The sequence below is a fragment of the Colletotrichum higginsianum genome, chromosome 2, assembly GCF_001672515.1.
Source record: "Colletotrichum higginsianum IMI 349063 chromosome 2, whole genome shotgun sequence".
Taxonomy (NCBI): Eukaryota; Fungi; Ascomycota; class Sordariomycetes; order Glomerellales; family Glomerellaceae; genus Colletotrichum; species Colletotrichum higginsianum.
Genome location: NC_030955.1, coordinates 5,259,397 through 5,283,747, shown reverse-complemented (window position 1 = coordinate 5,283,747; position 24,351 = coordinate 5,259,397). Strand labels below are relative to the sequence as shown.

General features: G+C 55.8%; 8 protein-coding genes across 8 annotated transcripts; 4 read left to right on the top strand and 4 right to left on the bottom strand.

The window, feature by feature from the left end:
- Nucleotides 1-1,455: 1,455 nt before the first annotated feature.
- On the top strand, nt 1,456-3,428 carry CH63R_03314 (POT family protein; the record flags this gene model as incomplete). Its single annotated transcript, XM_018298289.1, has 3 exons — nt 1,456-1,459; nt 1,552-2,971; nt 3,032-3,428. The coding sequence occupies 3 exons, from the start codon at nt 1,456-1,458 to the stop codon at nt 3,426-3,428; spliced, it is 1,821 nt and encodes a 606-aa protein (XP_018163105.1).
- A 1,475-nt stretch (nt 3,429-4,903) lies between these two features.
- CH63R_03313 (Succinate-semialdehyde dehydrogenase) lies at nt 4,904-6,525 on the bottom strand (the record flags this gene model as incomplete). The annotated part of the gene is made up of 3 exons (XM_018298288.1): nt 4,904-5,906; nt 5,973-6,448; nt 6,502-6,525. 3 exons carry the CDS (start codon nt 6,523-6,525, stop codon nt 4,904-4,906), a joined length of 1,503 nt encoding a protein of 500 aa, XP_018163104.1.
- A 456-nt stretch (nt 6,526-6,981) lies between these two features.
- CH63R_03312 (Cytochrome P450) lies at nt 6,982-8,835 on the bottom strand (the record flags this gene model as incomplete). The annotated part of the gene is made up of 5 exons (XM_018298287.1): nt 6,982-7,427; nt 7,502-8,110; nt 8,168-8,236; nt 8,309-8,408; nt 8,470-8,835. 5 exons carry the CDS (start codon nt 8,833-8,835, stop codon nt 6,982-6,984), a joined length of 1,590 nt encoding a protein of 529 aa, XP_018163103.1.
- Nucleotides 8,836-10,412: 1,577 nt separating this feature from the next.
- Nucleotides 10,413-11,182, bottom strand: CH63R_03311 (uncharacterized protein; the record flags this gene model as incomplete). The annotated part of the gene is made up of 2 exons (XM_018298286.1): nt 10,413-10,814; nt 10,889-11,182. 2 exons carry the CDS (start codon nt 11,180-11,182, stop codon nt 10,413-10,415), a joined length of 696 nt encoding a protein of 231 aa, XP_018163102.1.
- Nucleotides 11,183-13,499: 2,317 nt separating this feature from the next.
- On the top strand, nt 13,500-14,145 carry CH63R_03310 (Histidine permease; the record flags this gene model as incomplete). The annotated part of the gene is made up of 2 exons (XM_018298285.1): nt 13,500-14,082; nt 14,138-14,145. 2 exons carry the CDS (start codon nt 13,500-13,502, stop codon nt 14,143-14,145), a joined length of 591 nt encoding a protein of 196 aa, XP_018163101.1.
- Nucleotides 14,146-14,465: 320 nt separating this feature from the next.
- Nucleotides 14,466-16,236, bottom strand: CH63R_03309 (FAD binding domain-containing protein; the record flags this gene model as incomplete). The annotated part of the gene is made up of 5 exons (XM_018298284.1): nt 14,466-15,386; nt 15,446-15,504; nt 15,566-15,698; nt 15,753-16,052; nt 16,126-16,236. 5 exons carry the CDS (start codon nt 16,234-16,236, stop codon nt 14,466-14,468), a joined length of 1,524 nt encoding a protein of 507 aa, XP_018163100.1.
- A 3,039-nt stretch (nt 16,237-19,275) lies between these two features.
- Nucleotides 19,276-19,617, top strand: CH63R_03308 (uncharacterized protein; the record flags this gene model as incomplete). The annotated part of the gene is made up of 1 exon (XM_018298283.1): nt 19,276-19,617. One exon carries the CDS (start codon nt 19,276-19,278, stop codon nt 19,615-19,617), a length of 342 nt encoding a protein of 113 aa, XP_018163099.1.
- Nucleotides 19,618-20,732: 1,115 nt separating this feature from the next.
- On the top strand, nt 20,733-21,794 carry CH63R_03307 (uncharacterized protein; the record flags this gene model as incomplete). The annotated part of the gene is made up of 1 exon (XM_018298282.1): nt 20,733-21,794. One exon carries the CDS (start codon nt 20,733-20,735, stop codon nt 21,792-21,794), a length of 1,062 nt encoding a protein of 353 aa, XP_018163098.1.
- Nucleotides 21,795-24,351: the final 2,557 nt, after the last annotated feature.

Sequence of the window (24,351 nt, the reverse complement as noted above, 5' to 3'; positions counted from 1 at the left end):
GCTTCAACCTATTGATTACTTCACCGAAGCCTCGCGCTACCCTTCACCTTCACGGCTGAAGCTCGCACGACAAAAGAGGATAACAATCATTGAGAAGAGCAAAAGTCTTCAAATCTTTTTCGATTTTTTTTTCGAGGACCTTGCAGTGGCTCCCAGTCATCACCCTGGGTCAGTTCAACGAGAATAACCCCTTGTGCGCATTATCACAGTGGGGTTTGGATTGGGATTTTCGCAGCCAAGCGGTTGGCAAAGTCAAAGATTTGGCGAGAATTGTTCAGCACAGGACAACAAAAACAACAACAAGAAGTGGTGGCTGCCCCCCCTCCTCCCCCCTTTCGCGTGTTAAATGACTCGGTAAGAAATTGGCCACCGAAGAGATCAGGATGAGGCAATAGGGGCAAACGGCGGCAAGTTGAGATATTTCCTCATACCTCGGCGCAACGCGGGTGATGGTCTTTCATAGGCCGCGTCGCGCATATCTGTTACGCAACGAAAGCCGGGATTGAGGTTGGGGTGGACTATGGCGACATCGCGAAGTTTTCACAACAGCTCTGGGCGCGGCCACCCACTGTGACTGAACCAGGATCGACGGCGCACTTCGCGGCCGAGAATTAACTTTCGGTCGCCCCGGCTGGTGTCCAATAACGGCAAAGGAAAAGGCACATCGAATCCTGTTAAGTTGCTCCTCGGGGATACCCTCTGCGTTTGTTGGGCGCGGAGCGATATCAGCTCCACATTTTGCAATCACGCAATCGACATCGTGTCATGGAATTGTCGGCGGATTTGGAGTCAAAGACCGATACGTGGTTAGTGATATCGGTCCGCCTCCATATTTGGCGGTGGGCGTGGTCCACGCTGGCCGGGGAAGTGGGCGACGGGAACAACGATGCGCCCTGTTTGTCGTTCCCGTGGGATAAGGTGTGTTTGCGTGAACGGCGGATCCAGTATCAACCAGATCGAGTCTGTTCCACTTCGCAGACGCAGTTCTCAACCAGAGCAGAGGCCAGAAGAATCCAACGACCAAGACGATGACATGCCCTCTGGTTATATATAGAGGTTGTCGAGAGCCTGCACAGCAATAGGCCAACATAACCACCCACCCACTTACCGGGACCAGGGCACGGATGGAGTCGGATGCAATGTCGCAACAAGCTTCCACAAGCTCGCGATCTATCTTGGCCCCGCCTTGGCCGTCTGGGCAGCGCGCTGGTTCCTGAAGCGGTTGAGTGCAATGGGGCGGTCTATGCTAGTCTTCCGGGGTCAAATCTTGGATTGCGACCTCCCGGAGGTGGTGTGAGAGATAACATAGTAGAGAGAGAGAGAGAGGGAGGGAGGGAGGTCCAAGGTTAAAAGACCCGGCCGGGCTCTTAGTATCACTCAGCTCCCTCCTCACCCCGTGCCTCCCTTCTCTCCCATTCTCAGCTGCCAAGTCAACCTAGAGCGAAGCTGAACATCATGGGTAAGTCAAGTCACTTGCAGAGTTGCATGCCAAGTTTCAACTCCAACCACAAGCGCCTGGGCAGCCCAAACTGACGTGCTCTCGTGATACAGCCGAGAACGTCGTTGGTCTCAACGTGAACAAGGTCGCCGAGCCCGTCTCGGACGACCACGGCGGACACCACTCGGAGAAGACACACCAGGTCGCCGCCGCCGCCCGCGACGCCGAGTCCCAGTCCAGCTCGCTCGAGGGGACGCGCTCCGTCGTCGATGATGAGGCCTACCCGACCCCGACGGAGGAGGAGCGCACGACGCTGCGCAAGGTCGCCGACTCGATCCCCCTGACGTCGTGGTCCCTCTGCATCGTCGAGATGGCCGAGAGAGCGTCCTACTACGGCGTCAAGGCCGCCTTCAACAACTACCTCCAGTTCCCCCTGCCGGAGGGCGGTCCCGGCACCGGTGCCATCGACCCCTCGAAACCCAACTCCCATGCCGGCGCCCTCGGCCTCGGACTGCGGACCGCCTCGGCGTTGGGCCTGCTCTTCAACTTCCTGGCCTATGTCATCCCCATCTTCGGTGCCTGGTTGGCAGACGTCAAGATCGGCCGTTACAAGGCCATTGCGTTGGGCGTGTTCATCGGAGGCGTCTCCCACGTCATCATGGTCGGCGGCGCCGCCCCCGCCGTCTTGCAGGGCTCCAAAGCCGCCGCCGTGGGCGTCTTCCTCCTCAGCTACTTCCTCCTGGCCATCGGCGCCGGTATCTTCAAGCCCAACGTCGCGCCGACGGTCATCGACCAGTACAAGCACCAGAGGGAGTACACCAAGGTGCTCAAGTCCGGGGAGAAGGTCATCGTCGACCCGGAGACGACCATCAACCACATCATGCTGATCTTCTACGCCTTCATCAACGTCGGCGCCTTCTTCTCCATCGCCGTCGTCTACATCGAGAAGTACCACAGCTTCTGGCTCGCCTACCTCGTTCACGGCATCGTCTACTTCCTGCTGCCCGTCCTGCTCGCCGCCACCTACAAGCGCACCGTCCGAGTGCCCCCCCAGGGCTCCGACCTCAACCGCTTCGTCAAGATCACCACCTCCGGCCTCAAGGCCAGCAAGGGCAACATCTTCTCCAAGAACTTCTGGCACAACGTCAAGCCGACCGTCCTGGCGGAGCGGGGCGTCCACGTCGGCTACTCGGAGAAGGATGTCGACGACGCGCGCCGCACGTGGCAGGCCGTCCAGATCTTCCTGTACATCCCCATCTGGTACCTGAACGACGGCGGCGTCGGCAACGTGCAGAGCAACCAGGGAGCCGCGATGACATCCGACGGCGCCCCCAACGACCTGCTCAGCCACTTCAACCCCCTTGTCATCATCGTCTTCTCCCCCTTCATGGCGAACGTCGTGTACCCCTTCCTTGAGCGCAGAAACATCAAGTTCGGCCGCATCAGCAGAATGACGGTAGGCTTCATTCTCGCCACCATCTCCTCCGTCATCGGCGCCTTGGTCCAATGGCGCGTATACGAGACAAGTCCTTGGTAAGTCCAAAGTCCTCAAAGGTTGAAGTGCACAAACAGGACGCTAACATAGTTTCAAAGCGGCTACAATGCCAGCTCATGCGACGAAGTCTCGCCCCTCTCCATCTGGTGGCAGATCCCCAACGTCGCCCTCGGAGCCATGTCTGAGATCTTCATTAACGTCACTGCCTACGAGCTTGCGTACGCTCGCGCCCCCGAGCACATGAGGTCGACCGTCGTCGCCCTCTTCCTGTTCATGACGGCGCTGAGCAGTGCTCTGGGCCAGATCCTGCTCCCCTCCATCGCGGACCCGACGCTCATCTGGGCGTGGGCCGCCCCTGGCATTGCCCTCTTCGTCCAGACCATCGTCTTCTGGTACAGGCACCGTCACCTCAACGATGATGTCTTCATGACGCACAAGGAGGATTTCGAGAGTGTCGACTCGGATGAGAAGCTTGTTGGGAAGGAGGAGAAATGAGGACCGTTGCTGTGTGCTACTAAAAAGGCCATGACTTGAATGCTTGTTTGGTTGATCGTTCAATCTTAATCAATCGGCCATTCAGTCTATCGAAAGTACGGCCAAGTTCCAGATTTACTACAACTAGACTTAATGAGAGACAAATCTGTCTTGATTAAATTTCTTTCGTGACGTCCAGAGGCCATCGCAAGCGAAGTAGACAAGTTTTCGTTTTAAGGACGAATTGATTTGTTTGATGTATTACTTGACCGGAATGAAGGCTGCGTGCGTATAGGTGAGTTTCCGGTAATTAGTGAAGTGGTTGATTGAACCCTAGTTTGAGCTCAGGAAACCACTCAGTCTTGCTGGCGATATAAAGGAAGACGATGAGTTAAGCCTCCGCAACGCGGTGTTTCCAAGTCTTCATTTTGACAACCAGCTCGCAAACCAATCGCATCTTTGCTTCATTTTCTCTCTTCTGCAAAGAGGTGGTGTTCCCCCTCACGGCGACGTGCACGTTGGGAACACTTCCAGCATCCCCAAGGATACCCCAACCAGCCTCTGCTTGAGATTTGTCAGACCATGGCCCAGGAACCGATGGCAATCCGTTCCCGGGTTCGAAGGTAGCCCCATAAAGTGTCAACGTCTCACGGCAGAGGCTCCGAAACAAGTATCACATACCGACTCAGGCGACGTCAGTTGTGCCCGTCGATCGGGTTGTTACCCAAGACAACCTCGTAAAGACTCGTCTTTCGAAAGGCATCTCTCGTCTTTCTCAATCGATAGAGAACCGGCCTTTGGAGATTCCGAAGAAGCTGAGAAAGTAAGGCTTGCCAGCCAGTGCGAGCCACTGGCCCTCCCCGGACCGCTCGACAGACCATACACCAAAGTCAACGGACTTTCCATCGGCACTGCAAACCATGCGACTCGGCGACTTTGCTTTTGTTCTTTTCCTGGCGTCGGAGGGGGTCTCCGCCGGTAAGTATTCGTCTCCCAGAGAGCCTTTGTCGCTGCTATCGCTGTTGTCCCACACACAAAACTCACGATTCCAAAAGCGCCCAGGCCTCGAGGCAAAGCTCTCGCGATCACGGTAATCCCCCGCGAGTTCAAGCATCCCGCGAAACGAAGCCGGCCCTCGGTCGAACAGACAGCCGCCAACGGACGAGCATGCGGGAACACGGCGAGGCAGGGCGTGTGCGACAACGGCAGATGCGGCAACTTTGTCGCGCCCACGGGATTCGACGTGATACTCGGCGCTGAATCACAATGCGGAGGCTCGAATTCTCCATGATGAGTGTGTTTTTGCTTATGAGGAACGATATGGTCGCTCTTAGTCCACCGATACATAATCCATGGCGCGTATTGAGTTCCGGCTGTATTTTCTACCCAAAGAACAAGACTGGACAACTAGCATCTTAACATAGCATTAGCATTGAATACCATTGCATGTCATTCCAACCATCATTTCCACTCGGATATCATCACTCACGATACCCTTAGTAGTGATCCTCCAAAGTCATGGTGACCGTCTTGGAAACGAGGTACTCCTCCACCGCCACGTCCTTCCCGGACTCCTTTCCGTACCCGGAGAGCTTCATGCCACCAAAGGGCGACTCCGCCGCCGACGAGTTCCCGGTGTTCATCCCAATCATGCCCGCCTCCAGGTTCTCCATCAGGCGCCACGTGCGGTCGACGTTCTTGGTGAAGAAGTAGCTCGCGAGACCCATGCTCGTGTCGTTGGCCCACCGGACGGCCTCGTCCTCGGTCGAGAAGCGGTACACCCCGAGGACGGGGGCGAAGGTCTCCTCCCGGCTGATGAGCATCGACTGCTCCACGTCGCGCAGGATCGTGGGCTCGTGGAAGTAACCGGCCTCCAGCCCGACCTCCGCTCCCGCTCGGCCACCGCACACGACCTTGGCGCCCGCCGCCACGGCATCCTTGACGTGCGCTTGCGCTTTGGGGATGGCGCGGGGCGTCGTCAGAGGGCCCATGGTGGTGCCGGGCTCGGCGCCGTGTCCCATCTTGATCTTCCCGGTACGCTCGACCAGCTTCTCGAGGAACTCCTCGTAGATGCCGTCCTGGACGTACACGCGGTTCGCGGTGATGCACGCCTGGCCCGCGTGTCTCCATTTCAGCGCGAGCAGGTGCTCGAGGGCCTGCTCCTGGTTGCAGTCATCGAAGACGATGAAGGGGCAGTTCCCGCCGAGCTCCAGCGTGAGCTTCTTGAGGCCTTCGGCGCAGTGCTTGGCGATCAGGCTGCCGATGTTCGTGGACCCCGTGAACGACACCTTCTTCGTCAGCGGGTGCTTGCAGAGCGCCTCGGCGACCTTCGGGGTGTTTTCCAGAGAGGTCGTGACGACGTTGAACACGCCGGGGCCGAAGCCGGCTTTGGTGGCCAGATGTGCGAGGATGAGGCACGTCAGCGGCGTCTCGGGGGAGGGCTTCGCGACCATGGTGCAGCCCGCTGCGAGAGCGGCGCCGGCCTTTCGGAGAATCATGCTTTGTGGATAGTATCAGTGTCGGGACGACGTGTGACGGGAATGAAGAAGAACGGGCGTTACCGACGCGATGGGGAAGTTCCAAGGAACGAGGGCCACCGCCACGCCGATGGGCTGTTTCACGACCAACACCCTCCTGTTGGGTGCGGACGGTGTCGATATGTTGCCTCGGATGCGCTCGGCCTCGCCGGCGAACCACCAGGTGAAGCCCAGAGCATAGTCGAGCTCGCCCTGCGCCTCGGCCAGAGGCTTCCCGGACTCGTGGGTCAGCACCAGCGCGATGTCGTCTCTGTTCTCGCGGATGAGCCGGTCCCACTCGAGGAGCTTCTTCGCCCGCGCCCTCGGGTTCTCGAGCCGGTAGGTCTGGAAGGCCTCGTGGGCCGACGTCACGACGGCGTCGACGTCGGAGCGGTCAAAATCCGGGCTCGAGGCGAAGATCTTGCCGGTCCCTGGGTCTTCGATGTCGAATCTCTTCTTCGACGATGCCGTCACCCAAGACCCGTGGACGTAGGCATCAGTCCTGAGGAGGTCAGGGTTGGTGAGCTGACACCTTTTTCAGTATGCCATTTATCTAATTCAAGCACCTGACGACTTACTTTGAAGGGCAAGTCGAACGCCATTGTCGAATCCTTGCAACGTTCCGGACCGTATTGGACTGTTGAGGTGATGAAAGTAGAAACAGGTAGTACTTTAAGCTGGGTGGCGGTCCACTTGATGGGGTTTATACAGCCTACATATAAATACGGATGCGGAGATGTATAGCCGACTTGGTGTATTAGTTCTTCGTGACCCCGCACCCCCCCCAAGGCACTCAGCGTTGTTGGACGTCGAGGATGACGACATAGTACTTGTATGTGTTTATGAAAATGGCCAATAGACTGGACTACAGTTACACATGAGATCCGGATGTGGATGAAATTCCATAGGCATATCAGTTCAAACCAAAGGGGGGTCAAGACTCCAGGTCAACCAGCCGTCTAAATTTCTCGACTCCCATACTCCCAAATGATCGTTGTATCTATCACCAGCCTTAATTGCTGAGGTTAATGACTATCTCCTTACCATGCCAAAGGTAATCACACAAGCTGTTCTAGGAACTTGTCCAAATCAACCTCATCAGCCCGTCTCCGGATCTCGATCTCCAAATGCGGGTTCATTATAGCAGCGTTGCCATAGTCAAAGATGTCAGCCTTGGCGTCAACCGGCAGTCTCCACTCGTACTGCAGCAGGATGTGTGCGAGGACAATCTTGATCTCGTTCGCGGCAAAGAAGCGCCCGGGACAGGCGTGCTTGCCGTGGCCAAACCCGAGGTGCTCAGGGGCGGTGCTGACCAGCTGCGCAAAGTTCTCCTTGCCGGCCTTCTCTCGCAGGCGGTAGAACCGATAGCCGTCCCACTTCTCCGGCTCCGGGTACACTTCCGGGTCCCAGAGGGCGTGGGAAGAGACGCTGACGCAAGCTCCCTTGGGGATGAAGGTTCTGTCGGATAACGTCACGTCCGCCGTGGCGATTCGCTGCATGCTTGCTGCAAGTTGAGGCCGATGTCAGTTCTCGGTCCTCTCTACTTTGACAGGGTGATGGGCGATGGGCGAGACTTACCAAGCTGCAGAGGCTTCAGGCGCTGGCTCTCCTTGATGACGCTGTCCAAAAGTTTCATGTTGTACAGTGAATTCTTCTTCCAGCCACTCTCCTTCAGAGTTCTCAACACCTCCTCTTGGAGGTCTTTGATAATGCCTGGGTTCTTCGCCAGGTCAACCAGCACCTGGCCCATAAGATCTGTGGTGGTGTGTATAGCGACCGTTGACAGAAAAAGCTGGCACAGAGACGGGTCGAGCGTGACCCCGTTGGCCTGGGCGGCCTTCTCGAACCACTCGATTGCGTCCAAGTACTCGGGCTCGGGTCTGCCCTCGGCAACAGCCTGAGCCTTTAGGGCGTTACGCTTGTCGATGATGGGCTGGATGATGGTGGCGGACTCCCGGACCCGCTTGCGCGCAGACTGGCAGACGGGCAGAAACCAGTGGACGAATGATCGAACGAACGGGGAGAAATCACGGAGTCGCTCTCCGGCTGCGAAGCCGTCGAGTGTATAGTTCTTGGTGATGTCGAGCCAAGCTTCGTTGCGGCAGAGCTCCGTACCGAGGAAGACGCGGGAGGATACTCGGGCGATGACTTCAAGGAAGGTGGCCCGCATGTGGATAGCGTGCCAAGCTGAGAAAGAAAAGCGTCAGTAGCTGCCATGTTTGTGCGTCTGAACGGTTACGTTACACTTGTTTTCCGTGAAGGTGTGCTTGAGGGCCAGGGAAGTTTCGTCGGCTAGAGGCTCAGTGACCTTGGCTGTTGGACAAGTTTCAGCTCAGTTCTTCCCAAGGGTATGATTTATAGTGAATGCCGAAGAGTGACGCATACCGAGCTGCTTCGTCAAGTCCTTGTTGATGACGGTTAAAGTAGGGCTGCTGTGGTTCCCGACGGCAAACGCCTCGAAGCCAGGATACTTTGTCTGGAAGAACTGCACAAGTTGTTATTTTTTATAAAGAGCTGCGATCGCATCCGAATGTTGGTGCTCGTACCACTTCCGAAAACTCGGCGAAGCTCAGGTCTTTGTGGCTGCGAATCTCGTTGGCCATGCTTGGCGGCAGCACTATCGACTCGTCCATATCGCTGACCATCTTCATGGGCTTGTTCGGGTTTGCGCTGAACCATCTGGCCATGATACTTCTCGCATTGGTGAGATAGTATTTCTTTGGCCGGCTGTTGGTGAGCTCGAAAAACTTCTTCGGGTTGGCTGATGGGAGGTTGATCTTGGAACCCTGCATAGAGTAGATGAAGAAGGCGGCCAGCAGCGTTGCAAAGAAGTAGGGTATCGGGTTTGCTGGTGCCTCGAGGGTGAACCCCGTATCTCCCAAAGGAGCTCGGGTGGGATGAGACTTGTCCATGGTTGAGCGTGTGAATGTAAGGGCGAAGTTTGGTCGTCAAATTTCTGCTTTGAGTCTCAGAGCGGAGACCATCCAGAGGCAACAGACAATGGGAACCAAGGTTTCTTATGTAGGCGGAGACCAGATCTGTGCAAACAGCACGTTGAGTAGCAGATGAGAGACAACAAGTGAGAAACAAGACGGGCTTTCCGTCATCCCGTTAGCAGCCCACTCGGGCGGAGGTTACATATCGCCCGACATATCTAGTTGGGCCCTCTAGCCAGGATCGACGGGAGGGTAACGACGTTGTTGGGGTGGCGGGGATGAGCGGGTTCTTTTTGCATGCATACGCTGTCATGGACGTTCCTGACGGCCTGCAGGCTGCACGATGTAGATGTGCTTCAAGCCCTCCCCCCCTCCCCCTTGCTTCATGCTCCGGCACAAGCCAATGCGAAGAGAAGGATTGGAAAAGGTTTCTCAGGATTCAATTCATACTTTGCCTGCTGTTGTGCATGGAGAGAACAGTAATAGGGGAGGTTGGAAAGCTACTATAACCTTTTGGTGTTGAAACAAGGTATGGTCTGTCAAGAGGCTCGCCTGATGATGTGTCAATGAGAGAGTAATTGACAACGAATGATAGCCGGCCGATCTGAGTGATAGCAGTACGGATCATGACATGCAGAACCATTCTTTAACCAAAGCATACAGGGGGGCCGTTGCTTACGAAGAAGGGCTTGACAGGTAGGGGGGGGGGGGGGGGGGTTCACCATCAGGCTTCCTTGTGAGACTTGCACATGCAATACGCTGCACATGATTCGTCCGCAACTCTTCGAAAAGAAGTAAAGAAGTGTCTGTTCATGAAACATCAAGCATACTACGATGCAGCTCCTTCCATCACCCAGACCGTCTATTGGCCTGGCGGGGAAGCCATCGAACGCTTCGTTGTAGCGGAACCCATGAAGATCCACATGGATACTCCCCTGTGCCGAGCGGTATCGAGCCTCAACTCTGCGCCTATTCCCACCACGAGCCAATGCCAATGGCTGCCGCAAAGGGTTTGGGTCTTGAAGCAGGAAACCGGGGTTGTCAATCACAGCGCCTCAGACCCCGGTCAAGACGCCATCCAGGCGGTCCCGGGCCCGAGTTGCCGCTGATTCAGCGGATCGACCGGGAGAGGTTCGCGTGCCGATGTGCTTCTTGACCTCCGGTTCAACGAAGGAAAACAACGATACGACCTCAAAGCCTGTCGTTCCCGAGTCACGCTTCCTCAGACGTGGGTTACGGCCGAACCCATCACGCACTCCCGACGTCCAAGTGGCATCTCGGGGAAAACCCACGACGGACTGGCTGGCCTACCGCATCTGGATAGGTAGTCTAGCGTCCCTTTCTATCCGCCATTTCTCTTCTCTCGCCTCACCTGATATCTGCATCCCTAGCCAGTTTCGAAAGCTATTGGCCACAACAAACAACCCCGCTAACAGGGAAGAATAGCTTAAGGATGGGGCGGCCCGCCAGGTGGGTTGTCTCAAACTTGGCGATATGGCGTCAGGAAGGGCCGTCTCCAGCTACGAGATGACGCACGCCGCGTTCCTCCGACTTCACGCCGTCTGATCTCCTGAGAGAAGCCCTTCAGGTGCAGCAACGAGACCTAAGAACGCCAGCTTATTCAACAGCAAAGGCCGGAACCTTACTAAGCGCATTCTCGAATCAAACCGCGCCGCGCCTTTTGAAAACATGCTGGACCACTTAAGGAGGGTTCCGTTCCGGCGGACTCCTTGGGGATGGTGGACGGTGGTAGGTGCAGACGAACGGAAAAGCACAAGACTACGGACGAGGTGAATACCCTCATCGTGCGAGAGAAATGGAAACATTTCCAAGGACTGATAAGCCCATCCCGGGACCTTCTCGTCAATGTGTTTCCTAAGGCTGTCGAGGTACTGGCCCAAGATATCAATCTCGAGAAACCGGACAAGTGACTTGCGGCAGCAATCACAATGACACTGAGCAGGTCGAGGTGCTAGCATGATGATTGATGGGCGGCTCGCCGTCGACATCTGTTGGCTACTCGACTCACCTTTCCTTTGGCCCTAGCCATAAAGTTTTCTCTAGCGAATGCGTTGTCGTCAACAACGTCCTTTGCATCATTCTCATCGACATCCTGGAGAATGATGTTGTGGAGGTTAAAGGCGACCAGCATGCCCTCGCGCATGGTGGTGTTTATACCGCCTTCTTTGGCCTTGTCTTCACAAGAGGAGACAGCGTTGATACAGTCGGCAAGGGTGCCCTTGTTATTGTTGACACCGCCACCGCCGCCACCACCACCGCCAGAGGGGATCTCATCTTCGTTTTTTGCGCCCTTGCGATTCATTTTGAGACGGGTGCTGCCAGTCAGCAGCTTGCGGCTCAAAAGAAGTAGTTGTGCTCAGGCAGTAACATGTGGTTTCTCCTGCCTCAAACCAATACAGGAAGTGCAACGAGATGGGAGCGGCCCCATTCTCTTGCACTTGTCTTGGTCAGGATTTCGGACACGCTTCTGTCGTCGTCGTCTACGGGGTGGTGGGCCTCATACTGGTAGGCAGCGGGGGTGGAGATGGAGTCAACATATGGCTTGTCGGGGGCCGTGGTTGCCGTGTACTGCTGCTAATGTTGCTGCTGCCAACCGTGGCAGCAATATCCGGGTTGACGTGGCCATATTTTGAGACAAGGGAGGAAGGAACGGTTGAGAGGATGAAGAGAAGAAGAAGAAGAAGAAGTGGAAGTGGGTGGATGGTGGATGCGAGAACGAGTGCGAGTGAGCGGAGCATCGTCAGGTAGTCCGATGGCGATGGTGGGGTAGAAAGTACGTACCGTGGGGGCGGAAAAATAGGGCACCTAATCAGCAAAACGCAGTGACATGCTGCATGTCACGTGTGACATGTGCATCGCGTGGGCAGAGGGAGGCAATGGGCAGTAAGGCAGTGACAAATTAATGGTGGCGTTGGTTAGCTGTCTCAGTGTGCCATTCCCGCGAGGAGCATCTTCGAAAGCTCTACCTGCAATACTCCAGCCAGAAGAAGAAGCGTCTCTGCCAAATCCGTCTTGCCCAATTGGCCGCCGATATCGCTACACGACGAGATCCTCACATGGCAGTCATGCTCATTACATGCATTGGCTCAGGCCTAGCGCAGATCCGTTCAGTCTCGAGACCGCTCGCCACCTCTCACCGAACAAGCCTGTCGCATACGTCTTGCTCAACTCTCTCTCTATCTTTCTTGCACCCCAGTATGCGATACTAATCAGCATCTAGCTTCATGTTCTCATGAGCGACGTTGAGGATAAACCTTGTCCCGAAGTCTGCACAGCCGAGGTGCCAGCCGTCTTCCTCGACAGGCTCGCGTATCCTCGACTATCCCCTGTACGAGACACCTCGTGTCGAATTTATGATACCACAGTTCCCTACAAGCCGTACTCTTCGTTCCAAGATCGCCTTATGCATGCCATGTCCACGCAGAACCAGAAACAGGCAACGGGCAAGGGGGTTGTGACGAAAACAAAGACATTTCACATGAGGGAACAAGATGACAGATAGGAAATCCGCAGGGCTGCATAGCGCTGCACAGCCACATGCCACTTCAGGTAGGTTGATTCTGCGCGCCATCACTTTTCGTATCATGCTTCCTCGGCAGTTGCTTGAGATTGATGCTGCTACTCGACTGCGTTCCGTCCAGCAAAGTAAATATGTTGTCTCTCGTGACTGCCCCCTAAAGCAACGAGGGGCGGCAGGGGCCGCCTTGGTTGACCTCGCACGTCTTCTCTCATCCGCAATGAGTCAGCCAAGACAACCAATCTCTTTTCCATTGCCGCCATCCCTTTATATAACCATGGTCCCACCTCTTGATAAGTGACCATATAAAACACTGCTGCACGCCGTCATCCATATACGTTCTTTTAAGCGTGCCGCTGCGAGCACCTCTAGCTATCCAGGATTGACTCTGGACGATTGACTGTCTGGCAGGGCGTAGCTGCCACAGTAGCATTATTCAGCGCGAAGATACTGGCCAACAATGCACGTTGCCGTTCGGCTGATGATGCCGAGCCCTTGCGCCGGCTGGTCGAGGCTTCTTGATTCCGCACCTTGGCTAAGAGGTGTAAGGTGTGTACAAAATGGCGCCAGTCCGTTTCCTGACGTACGTACTCTTGGGAAATGAAGGTTGCATGAATTGTCCCACTAAAAGCGTTAAAGCGGAGGGTAAATCCCTGTGTGCCTATTTGAAACTACCTGAATGAGGTAAGGAAAGAAGCCGGCGTGGCCGGAATGAGGCCTGTGTTGTTGGTTGAATCAACGCAGGAAATAGTGATAGGCTACTTGCGTAGATCAAGTGTGCCAGGTATAACACTCTTCCAGCGCGTAGAGCTTTTAGTAAGCAGTCCTGTGCAGTTTAGGTCCCCATAATATGTAGTTATTTTTGTCTCTCAGTATGCACGTATAGAAAAACCAGCTTTCGGCTAATGAATCCCGTTATTTTTTTAATTTCGATGCTTATAGTGCCGCAAGTACTCATGCACTAAGATACAGATCTAATCAAACTTGCTTCAAGTACAAGATGCTTTTCTGCTGCTGTTCCTTCCGCTACATCAGTTCACCTTAATCTATCACATTCCTTTTTACCTACCTAATACACTCGTTTGCATCAGATATTCGCATAATGCTTTGGGCTATCACACTCCTTCTTACTCTAGCTTCTTGCTTTGCATCCTCCCAACCCTTGGTGCAAGAACGACGTCGGCTATGTGTTGGCTCGCTTTGTTTGGGCAAATCCGGCAAATCCAAGTCCGCTGCCTCCACTACCGAAAACTTCACCATTGAAAATCTCAAAAGCCTTATCGAACGATACGATTACGAAGGCGATGAATTCCCTCCCCTCCAACAGGTTCCCTTAGTCACTTGGGACGGATCGACTAGCAAGCGCCGGCTGAGCTATCGCACCTGGAGAGTGGACGGCATGGGTCAAACTGCGATTGACCGTCTTACAGGCCCCCAGGATACATTCTCAGTCTTCCTTGAAGTCCAGATTACTGGCAAAGACAATCTTTATGGCAACTTCACCGGAGTGGTCCCACTGCGGGAATGGGACCAGGAATTCGCGGGAGAGAAATGGGTGAATCATGAGAGGGGCTTGGCTCGTGGAAGTGGGAACAATCCCTATCCCAGGAGGACCGTCTTCAACATAGCGATTCCCACAAACGTAGACCCTACGTTGATTGAATACACCTTTAATGGAGTGTGGAGTAAGAGCTCTCTACACACACTGCTCCTTTGATAATATCACTAACTATCCTCTAGGACCTTAACCACGATACTTGATACCTTTTGTAAAGAAATAGGAAGGACTGGTTTTAGTTGTGTTTGAAGGCCGTGCTGAGTTTTAACGAGAAGCTGGAACTCCCTGATTGGAACGTCATGGTGTGTGTTCTCGCAATGTGCAAACAATGCTGTCCGACAAGATTTCCGCGAGACTGTGACCAAGGATCCTCGCAGATTCCCATACCCGTCGTGCCGTGGCCCAGGAAGGGTACCGTCCGCCGAGCCTCCATCAACAGTTTTCCAACCTGCTTCGGTCTCGTGGTGTGCGCACCAAAAGCACTAAGCTAGTCTTGGGGTTCTACAACGTCTATCGAAGATGCGCCAGTTTGAAACCGCCCTGCACGCCGTACTGGAAGAACTCCCCCGGATCATACTTTGCAGCAACTTCCTTCATGAAGCGGATGTTCTCCTCTCCGTATGCGGCAAGGGGATCTTGATCGGGACCGGCGTAGTTCAAGTACAGGTACGGCAAAAGCTGGCCCGTCTCCTTGGCGTACGCCTTGATATCGGCGACGGCCTCGTCGAACCTTCGCTTCAGGAGATCTCGGTACCTGGTACTCGGCAGGATAGCCTGGACGCTGAAGATGACCGAACTCTTCGTGTGGGTCTTGTCGAGCCCGAGGACGTTGTCGCCGTAGCTAGAGGATGAGGTGGGGAGCGGCGTCAGCAGATAGACGATGCGAAGGTCCTCGTTGACGTCGATCAGGGGCTCAACGTCATCGATCACGGATTCGAAGGACGAGAGGATCTTCCGGCCCATGTCGGGCGTGTTGCGATACGTCAACGTGCTCCAGACTTGGTATTGACCGGATGTGGACGTGATCTGCGCCGCGATGCCGGTGACCGGGAGGTCGGCCCGCATATCGACAAGAGGCGACAGGTCCTCGAGCCCGGCGAAAGCGGTGGTGTTGGACCGTCCTTCGGTGTTGACCACGATGAACGACATTATCTTTCCGCTGGCCGGGCCCCACGCAGCAGCCGCGAAGCCCGAATCGTCCGGGTGACCGTTCGCGTTGCCGTCAACCATCTCAATAAACTTGCGCATGATCGCGTCCTTTTGAGTGTAAGGGAAGATCGTGATGCCTCCGAATATGTTGTGCGAGGGGAAGTGTCTCAGCTCGTACTTTGTCACGAGCCCGAAGTTGCCCCCGCCACCCTTCAGAGCTCTGAAGAGATCCGGGTTTTCGTCGCTAGCCGCCCTGACGACGCTGCCGTCGGCCAAAACAACCTGAAATGATTTCCTGTCAGCAAACCAATGCGCCAGTAAGCGGCTTGGGCACGCCTGACCTCGAAGGCGACGGCGTTATCAACAGCGAAGCCGATGTAGCCAGAGTACCACGACAATCCTACGGGGCTGAGTGTCAGCATAGCGCTTCTCGAAAGAGACGAGCTCCAAACGCAGCTTACCGCCGCCGAGAAGCAGACCGCTGACTCCGACGGTGCTCTCGCGTCCACCAGCTACCATGACACCTCGGGGTTCGAGATATCGATAGACATCTCCCCACCGGTTTCCGGAACCAATCGAGACTGTTCCATTGTCCTGCGTGGATTGATTATCAGCCCTTGCTCTGGGACGAAGGATCGGCGATCTTACATTGAGACTCAGGGTGTTCAGCCTAACGAGGTCAATGGTCACACCAGAGGCGGTGTTGCTGGCGGGAAAGTTCGAGTGTCCGCCTGCACGGACGGCCACGTTCCAGCATTTGCCAGCTTGGGATGTGTTGAGAGTCTTGATGGCGGTGGTAACCTGTTCGACCGTCTCCGGCTTCAAGATGCAGTGGGGTCTCAGGTCCTTGCTTTCGCCGCCGTAATAGGTCTCGAGAGTCCTGGTGTACTCGCCGTCACCCTGGAAGAACAGCTGGCTGCCGAGACCGGCATCGGCAAGAAGTCTGCACTGTAAAGGACGGGGATTAGCGGGTCGGCGTGGAGACGAAACGAAAGAGCCCAGGAACGGTGATAATCCCTACCGGCTTGGATCCCACGAGAGGACTGCCGTTCGTGTTCTCCGGAAGGGCGGACACCAGAGGGACGAGACGAAGAAACCAACCCAGGCCACAGCCCAGCGCTTTGGAAACCATGACAACCCGAGTCTTCAGAGCTGAAGATGCTGTACTTAATTGCAAGATGAATAACGTCCACGGGTCTGGGGTGACAAACTAATGCCACGAGCGCTTCTTGATAGAAATTGGGAATTGCCCAGTTCATCAACCCCGCTTTTAAAGGCGAGAATATCGATATGAGTGCATAAAATGAGGGAGACGCCATGTTGAGCGACCAACAAGATTGGAGCTGCTGTGCCCCATGGCAGCGCCCCTAGCAAATGCGTCGAAAAGTCGGTAACCGCACCCCTCAGTCAAGTCGCGAGCGCCTTTAGAGCAGTTTTGCGCGTCAATGATGGCCCGGGCGGTGCAAAAGCCTCTGCATCTTGCTCTGTTTGTTTTTCGTAGCAGCATCAGAAAATATCAAATTTACAAGCTTGATGTCTTGGTTGTTGATGGGATCTTTCTCGAACAACACAACTCCATGATCTGAAGGTTGACGGCACCCACCAATCACCAACCTTCGCTGCACTCTGAGCAATCAGCATCCCAACTCCAAACGTCGAATCGTCTCCGACTTGCAAGACCAGAACTTTGAAAGATCGGTAGTGCGAAAAGAACAGAGAACAGTGCATCTTTCTTATGGAACCAACTACACACTTATGTAGCGAATGGACACCTCAATGCTCGGATGTTAATTCTCCACATGGACGAGCCGAAGGGTTACCCTGGGCAAAGACTGTTTAGAAATTTCCGAAGACCTATCATCACGAAGTTAAAAGAAGGCAGAAAAAGGGAGTTGAGAGAAGAATGTTCTGCTCAAAGCTGGAGGCGGCGCAGTCAACATCCTGGATCCCCGTTGACACCCTGGAAAAGGCGAAACTGGATCGGACGCACGCCCGGACCCGACTCGGAGGCAGCCTTAAGAGTGGAGAATACGTATCGAGAGACTCGGTATAAGAGTTACTCCGCTTCTCGCAAGGAGTGAATTCTGCCTCGTAAGGCTGCCAGGAGGGGGGAATGACGCAACACCCAGTGCATCACCTATCCCTCTCGTGGTGCTGGCGAGGCTAGCGGACACGAGAAACTTCTCTTTGAAACCAGGAAATGGTGAGGGTGAGCATCTTGTGGTCGTGGACTTTGACAAAAGCTCTTCTCGGTCAGTGAGTTACATGCCTTCGAGCGGCCTCCGGAGGCGGGATGGAAACGGCCCCCAAATGGGGGGCTGGAGAGGTAATTTCTTGGGCCGCTGCTTTGCTCCCAGTCCGTACCGCCAGGGGTCCGACTGTGGGTGTCCTTTGTCAGGGTGTCGGATCCTGCCCACACAGCCTAGCACGCGTCAGGCATGTCGCCGTCTCCCGCTGGAAAGAGACGTTTGTCTCAGGATGAGGAGGTGACGAAAAAGAGTCGGCGGCGACAAGACGGTGGGTGTCGTCTATTTCCGTTCAGCTTTGGCGATAAGGGGAAACTGGTTGACCCCGGAACACGCAACAAGGGCGCGGCTATCACCAAGGCCGTGGGCGGCGAGCGGGCGGTGACTGAAGCGACGCGGCGAAGGATCGGAGGGGTGTCATGAGTGTGTTTGTGTGGACAGGTTGACGCGTCTGATGACGGCAGCCGCAAGCCAATGCGAAGAGCTGAACGGATATGGGTGACTGAGGTTGAGCGGTTTGATATCAAGTCATTGAAGGATTTGTGCGACACCAATGATGCGATCTCCGTATCGGTCCAGGCAGAAGTTTGAGTCGAAATCAGCCGCATCGCATCGAGAGAACTCGGCGCCGGGTTAGTCATCAGCATGAGAATCAGTGGTGGGAACGGAGTAGCTGGTGCCTGCTGGTGCCGGCTGAGAGAGACTAGGTAGGTAATGTGAATGGAAAAAGCGGTGTGGAGACATCAGATACATATCCTCAAGGTACGTACCTCGGAACCAAAGGGGCCGATGGGTACGGACACGGGAGTCTGTGTGTGTGTGTGTGTGTGACCTTCGGAGTGGGAGGGGGAAGGAAAAAAAAAAGGACAAGGGAACGTCCCCAATTCCATCCTCACCTCCCTCCACCTTTTCCCCTCCGAACCCGCTAGGATGCACTGCGATGCAATGCGACACGATGCGATTGAACCTTACAGAGAGCCTCTTGCAGACTGCAGGCGTAGGGATGCGATGCTCGTCATAAACGTGCCAGCAAAGCCACAATGATGAAATGTCAAGCTTCGATCGGTCTCCCGCCTGCACGAAACAAGGTCTGGCTGCGTCGGTTGGTCCGAAGACTGAGAAAGACCGAAGGAAGAGGGGAGGGAGGGGAGAAGCAGGCTGTGGTGGCTGAGCTGGCCTTGATCGTGTTAGAGACGTGCACAGCCCTTTGCACCCGCTCGCTAACTTGGCTAACACGCATGGCTAACACGATGGCATCTGCCATCTGCCACATCTTTTTGCCTCCTGCGCATACTAGATTGGCCTGCTCGGACGAACTGCTCGGCACCGGCACGCTCCTACGGGACGGCCGTCATCGCTGTCAACCTTGTCGGAGCCATCAGTGGCCCTCGTCGCCCTTGCAGCAGCCCGTGATCCATTCTTCCGGCATGACGGCCACCGTACCCGGCAAATGGACCATTCCTGGTCTTCAAGTCGTCGAACGTGGGACTCCCACCAGGCCTGGCCACTCAGAGCAACACCATTACGTTCCCACGACGTGGCACGCCGTGGCAGCAGCAATGGACAAAGAGCTTGCATGAGGCCCGACGACGTGGTGGTGACTCAGGTGTCATTCGTCCACTCCATCCCGATCCTTCCCCTCACCGAAGCCACTTGAGATGGGAGACGCAGGCCAGGGTCACTGGAACCGTTGCGACTCGCCCACGATGGCGGCGGTTGTCGCTTGTCTCCTTGATTAGGAGCCGAACCTCAATCAGACGCGCCCGAACTCAGACCGCGTCTGCCACCGAGTGTTTCGATTGCCGCTGCTCTCCGCGTCAAGCTCGCATTCTCCAATAGCCCATGGGTTGCCCTTCCTCTGGCCCAAGAAAATGAGAACCAGGGCAAGCATTATGCTTCACAGCACCCTAGAATAGCATCATGCCATGGGAAATCTTGTTTCGTCGTTTGCCCACACGGGCGACGTGTTGGTCACCTCTTCAGAGAAGGCTGAGACGCCCATCGGCCACTTTCGACGGCCTCCCGCAACCCTCACCGTGAGCTGCGATGGGCACAAGGGCAGCGCAGCGGTGCAACACAGGCAAAAGGCGCCGTTGTGCTGTCCAGCCCCTCGGTCCCCCTCTCATCCTGCGGTGAACCAGACACCACCGCTCCTCCAACACAACGGTGGCCACCATCGCTCATACACCTACACCGTGTCTCGACTCCGACGGCCTCCTTACCCACCCCGCCCTCAGATGCAAGGCCGCCTCTGTGGGGACAACTGAGGACTCAAGCAAAAGACATCATGCGCGTCAAACACTGGGCCGTTCGACTGGTCAAGAATCCTTGGCTCCCTCCAACGTCCTCCATTCGACGGCTTACGGTCACCCCTTGCGCCCTCCGCAAAAAATCACTTGGCCCTCGCTCCGCCTCTGGAAGAATGGCTGTGAAACGGCCCCCAAGGTACTTCGCCAGCGACAAACTGCCCAAGAGTGACACGAGCAGCACGACAGACCCCCCGGTGAGTACCAAAGAGGTTTAGCTGGACCAGACGAAAGACTCATATCGGCCTCGGGGGCCACTAGCAAGTTTACTACGAAGGCAGCAGTCTGACAGGGGGGAAATGTACCCTTGCAAGGACACAATCTCCACCATGTCACCACCACTACTACCACCACCACCACTTGCGCCAACTCGGCCTACGATGCTTGGGATGCGCCGCTGTCTTTGCGGCTGATGCTGGATACTGGCGTCTCCCCCCCTGTTTCTCCCATGCCACCACTACTTGGAGCGCGCTTCTTCGGCCCTGTCAATACTTAATTCAGACGCGGAATCGCTTCGAGATGTCTTGCACCTCTCCTCTCCTCTTCGACATCTCCACTTGGACTATTTACACTTTGGTTCCTACTGCCTACGGAAGATAGACACCTGACCAATCCACACTCGGACCCTCCGCTCCTTAGGCAGGCCATTTTTTCAACACCCTGTAACGTCTTACACATTGTCTTCTTACTCGTCTGGTATATTACATCTTCTCTTGCCGCCTCCTCTCTTCTTCGTCAACAGACCAACCGACTCACACAAGCAACAACCAGACTACACACTTTGCAGCACTCAGATCAGACCTTACCTCACATACTCAACTCGGCCTACTGTCACCATCGCATTGTCTTCACACCGCGCCCCCGAAGCTCACTACATCGACAACACCATCGTGTACAAGCACAAGTCTCATCGTTCCAAACACACCGACCGGGAACCTCAATCTTCAACTCTTTTCTTGAGGACTCTTCCCCCTCCTCAGCCAACCACCCCCGCGAAGCGAGTTCATTTCGCTCCGGAGGTCACCCAGCAATTTTCTCCGCGCACGCCGCGCTCTCATACGTTTCAACAAAGCACCATGTGCTCCGCCGACATCTACACGGACGTCTTCCCTGACGGCCGGACAAAGGAGTACCAGGAGCCCAGCTACTGTACCACGGCGTCCCGCAGCGGCCGTCTCTGCGCCAACCCCGTCATCTACAACCACCCGCCGCGGTCCGTGTCTTATCCCTCGCCGATGCCCGCCTATCCCATTGCCGGACCCTCCTACCCGTTCCCGCAGCAGATGCCGCCCACCCCTCCGATGAGCTCGCCTCGTGGCACTTCTGCGGGCACCGACGCAGACCGCATCCGCCGTGACTCATCCTCCAGCGAGCGTCGACGCCGCCAGTCGGGCGTCTACGTCAACGGACAGAAGGTCCTAGATCTCAACCGCAAGAGCCGCACCCGCGCCGAGCGCATCGTCATCGTCGACTCCCCGCCCACGCCTCGCACGCCTCCCAAGCAGTTCTCATCGCCCTACACGGCGCCGCCCTCACCCAACGCCGGTGGCGACAGCTCCCACTTCCGCTACAACCATGTCCCGCGCGACTCCCTCCGCCCCATCATTGTCGACGAACGCCCACCGCGGTCCAAGGTGGAGATCGAGGTTGTCGACAGCGGCCACCACCGACACAACTCTTCCGACTCGCGGTACAGCCACGCCAGCGCCAATGCCGGCGACGAGGAGCGCCGGCGCCGGCGTCGCGAGAGGGAGCTCGAGAGGGAGCGCAAGGAACGCGAGGAGCGCGAGCGCCAGAAGGCGGAGGAGCGTCAACAGCGCATCCGCGAAAGGATCGCCGCGCAGAATGCCGACATCTCCCGCCGCACCGCCGTCCCCTTAAAGCGCACATCCACAGGCTTCGGCCCTTCCCTGGCCGACCAGCAGCGCGAACAGGAACTCGTCGACGCCGTGCGCCGGTTGGAGATTGCCGACCGCCGAGCACGGGAGGCCCGCGAGGCCCGTGAGCGTGAGGAGGAGGACGAGGCCCAGCGTCACCGGTTGATGGAGCGGATGATGCCTCGGCGCCGGGCAACTGTGGGACCGGGCAGTCGGAGGCACCGTGTGCTGTACGACGACGGCGTCTACCGGTGGGAGTAAACAGACTCGAATTTCGGAGACGGACTTGTTTTGATAGGCGAAAGAGAGTCATCTGATTTGATTTGATTTCCTTGATTACATAGATAGACAGCGTTCTTTTTCTTTCCTTCTTTCACTGCATGCATGTACATTCACCTACGGGGCGGGACTAGGATGGGTTGCCAGGAAGGCAATTGGGATGATACCACGAAAGGACGAGAGATGAGGTGGATGGAACTTAGGATAGTAGTAATTTGAATCGAACAACACAGTCATGATTCAAGTGGACTTTGTTTCCCGTTTCCGCCGGTGATCATCTCTTGACCAAGCAAGAATTTTTTGCATGATCAACAATGCAGTTCGAGGCCTTGTGATCGCGTTAATTCATGCATGTCTCACTTCCGCCCCGGTCTTGGACGGAACCCCGAGGTCTCGGAGAATGCGACCCTTGTGTCTTGCCATTTCTCCCCCCCCCCCCCCCCCCCCCCCCCCCCCCAGCACACCTCGGGATGCCGATTGCGAGACATCTGCAGCGTATCCGTGGCGTCTTATTGTTCGCCCTCGCAGCGACAATGGAATTGGGGGGAAGTGTTAGTGGCTCGTGGCGGGCTGTTGCTTCGGTCTGAGTCAACTCCAACACCGGCCAGGGGATGGATGTGCTGGGGGGACGGGGGATGCGGATCTCGAGAAAGTGTCCCTTATCGCTGACCGTGGATCTGCGGCCTTCCTTGAAGTTACCGACAAGACACCCGCTCTTGTCCTTTCGCCGTTGAGTCCTGTAGACCACGCGAGAACATCTCCTCCGATCAGGTCAGTAGGTATCGGCAATAAAGTCCCACGACTCAATGGCGGCGGGGTCATCAAGGCGGGGTTCTGAGTGGTCCAGCCGTTGTTGCCTAGCTCTGGTTCAACGGGTTTTGACAGCTGCAAGACATACACAACCCCCGAGCAGCTTACGATCAAGTACCCCGCGAACGGACCCGCGTCTAGCATCTCACCTACCGTGTAAGTGGACGGGCGTTGGCGATGGGTGACAAGCGCGCTTAGCAGAGCAGTGGCGAGGGTTGATGCCTGCGGCGCTCTGCGGGGGAACGGGCCTAGCTTAGGCAACCCTCGCTCGCCTATCTGTGTGGGCTTTTGGAGAAGCTGTAGATGGCCGGACCGGGCCATCACTCACCTTTCAACCCTCGCATCGGTGTCCGTTGAAAGATGTCGTCGTCCATGCCCTTCTCGCTGCCTGAAATGAGGCGTGCGGAACTCAGGTCGCCAGGGAATGGCATTCTTTCTACCTTACTTTCTGGTGTTGAAGACAACTGAGACCAAGCAAGGACGAGACAAGACGGAGACCCGACCGAGACCGCATTGGCCTGCCTGCAAATGCAGGACCCCCACCCCACCACCCCCCATCACCATCACACCCGGATCGGTCCCGTGCCTGTGAACCCCGCTTCTCCGGGATTGGCCCGCCGGGCGTGGTCCCACCCACACACCGAGAAACAAATCAGGCGCAACATCGCGGAAAGAGGTGAAGGAGAGGTGACGCATTCTGGCGGTGAAGACGGGAGGGTGTGGTGGGAATGTTGGAGGGGTTCGTATCAGTCGGATATGCTTTGAGGAGGGGGATTCCTATGCCGGCGAATGGCATTACCTCCATCTACTGCTGGCTGTCACGGAGATGACTTATCTCTCGGCGAAACGAGTTCCTGATATTATTAGAATCCGGGTCTAGTGTACTCTCAGGCTGATGGGAAACACCAATCATAATCCACGACGACTTTCGTCAACACTTTCAGAAAGCAGCCTCTGCAATGGATCCGCAGACGGGCTTCTTGCACAGGACATGAATCACCTTGTCAAACGTGGCCAGCGGCTGTGGCAGGTGCAGGTTTTGTAAGGGAAGAAAGGATGACGGTCGTCAAAGCCCTCAGTCTCGATCATCTTTTCTACGGTCGGGTATACCTTCACACAGACAGTCAAGGATTTGTTCCACGGGACCAGGTTCAGCACACTGAGGGCCTTCTGTTGGCCGATGCGGGCGATGCCGACAACGCAGGTGCTCAGTGTCTCTTGCGGGGAATTCATTGTATTATGAGGGGGTGTTGAGAGGCGAGTGGTGAGGAATTCAGGTGTTCTGGAGCCGGGTTCTCACGATGGGGTATGCGGGCATCTGCGAGTGATGCAGGCCCTGCAACTATATTTGTCATGTTCCATGAGCAAGAGGATATTTGAAGATAGGCTTAGCCGGAGTAGCTAGGCCTCGGTGTTGCAGCGACGTTTCTAAGTCCTTGCGTTGGGATATATACAGCACTCCTTGAAAGATGTTGGAGAAGCTCAATTGGTTCCTGAATGTCAGGCTGGTCTGTACAGAATGACAAAATCGGAAATGGTAACGTAGATAGATATAGGTAGGTATTGGGATTCGAATCTGGCCTCAGCAGTCAGGGACTGCAGAGGCCCCCCTTCAAATTCCCACATCCCTTGTTGGACTGATAATCCCCTGCCCAATTCCCTCCTTTGAGCACTGACACCCTCTCGGCGCCCTACTGGTGCTCCTCTTGTCCTGGCATTCCGCTTCCCC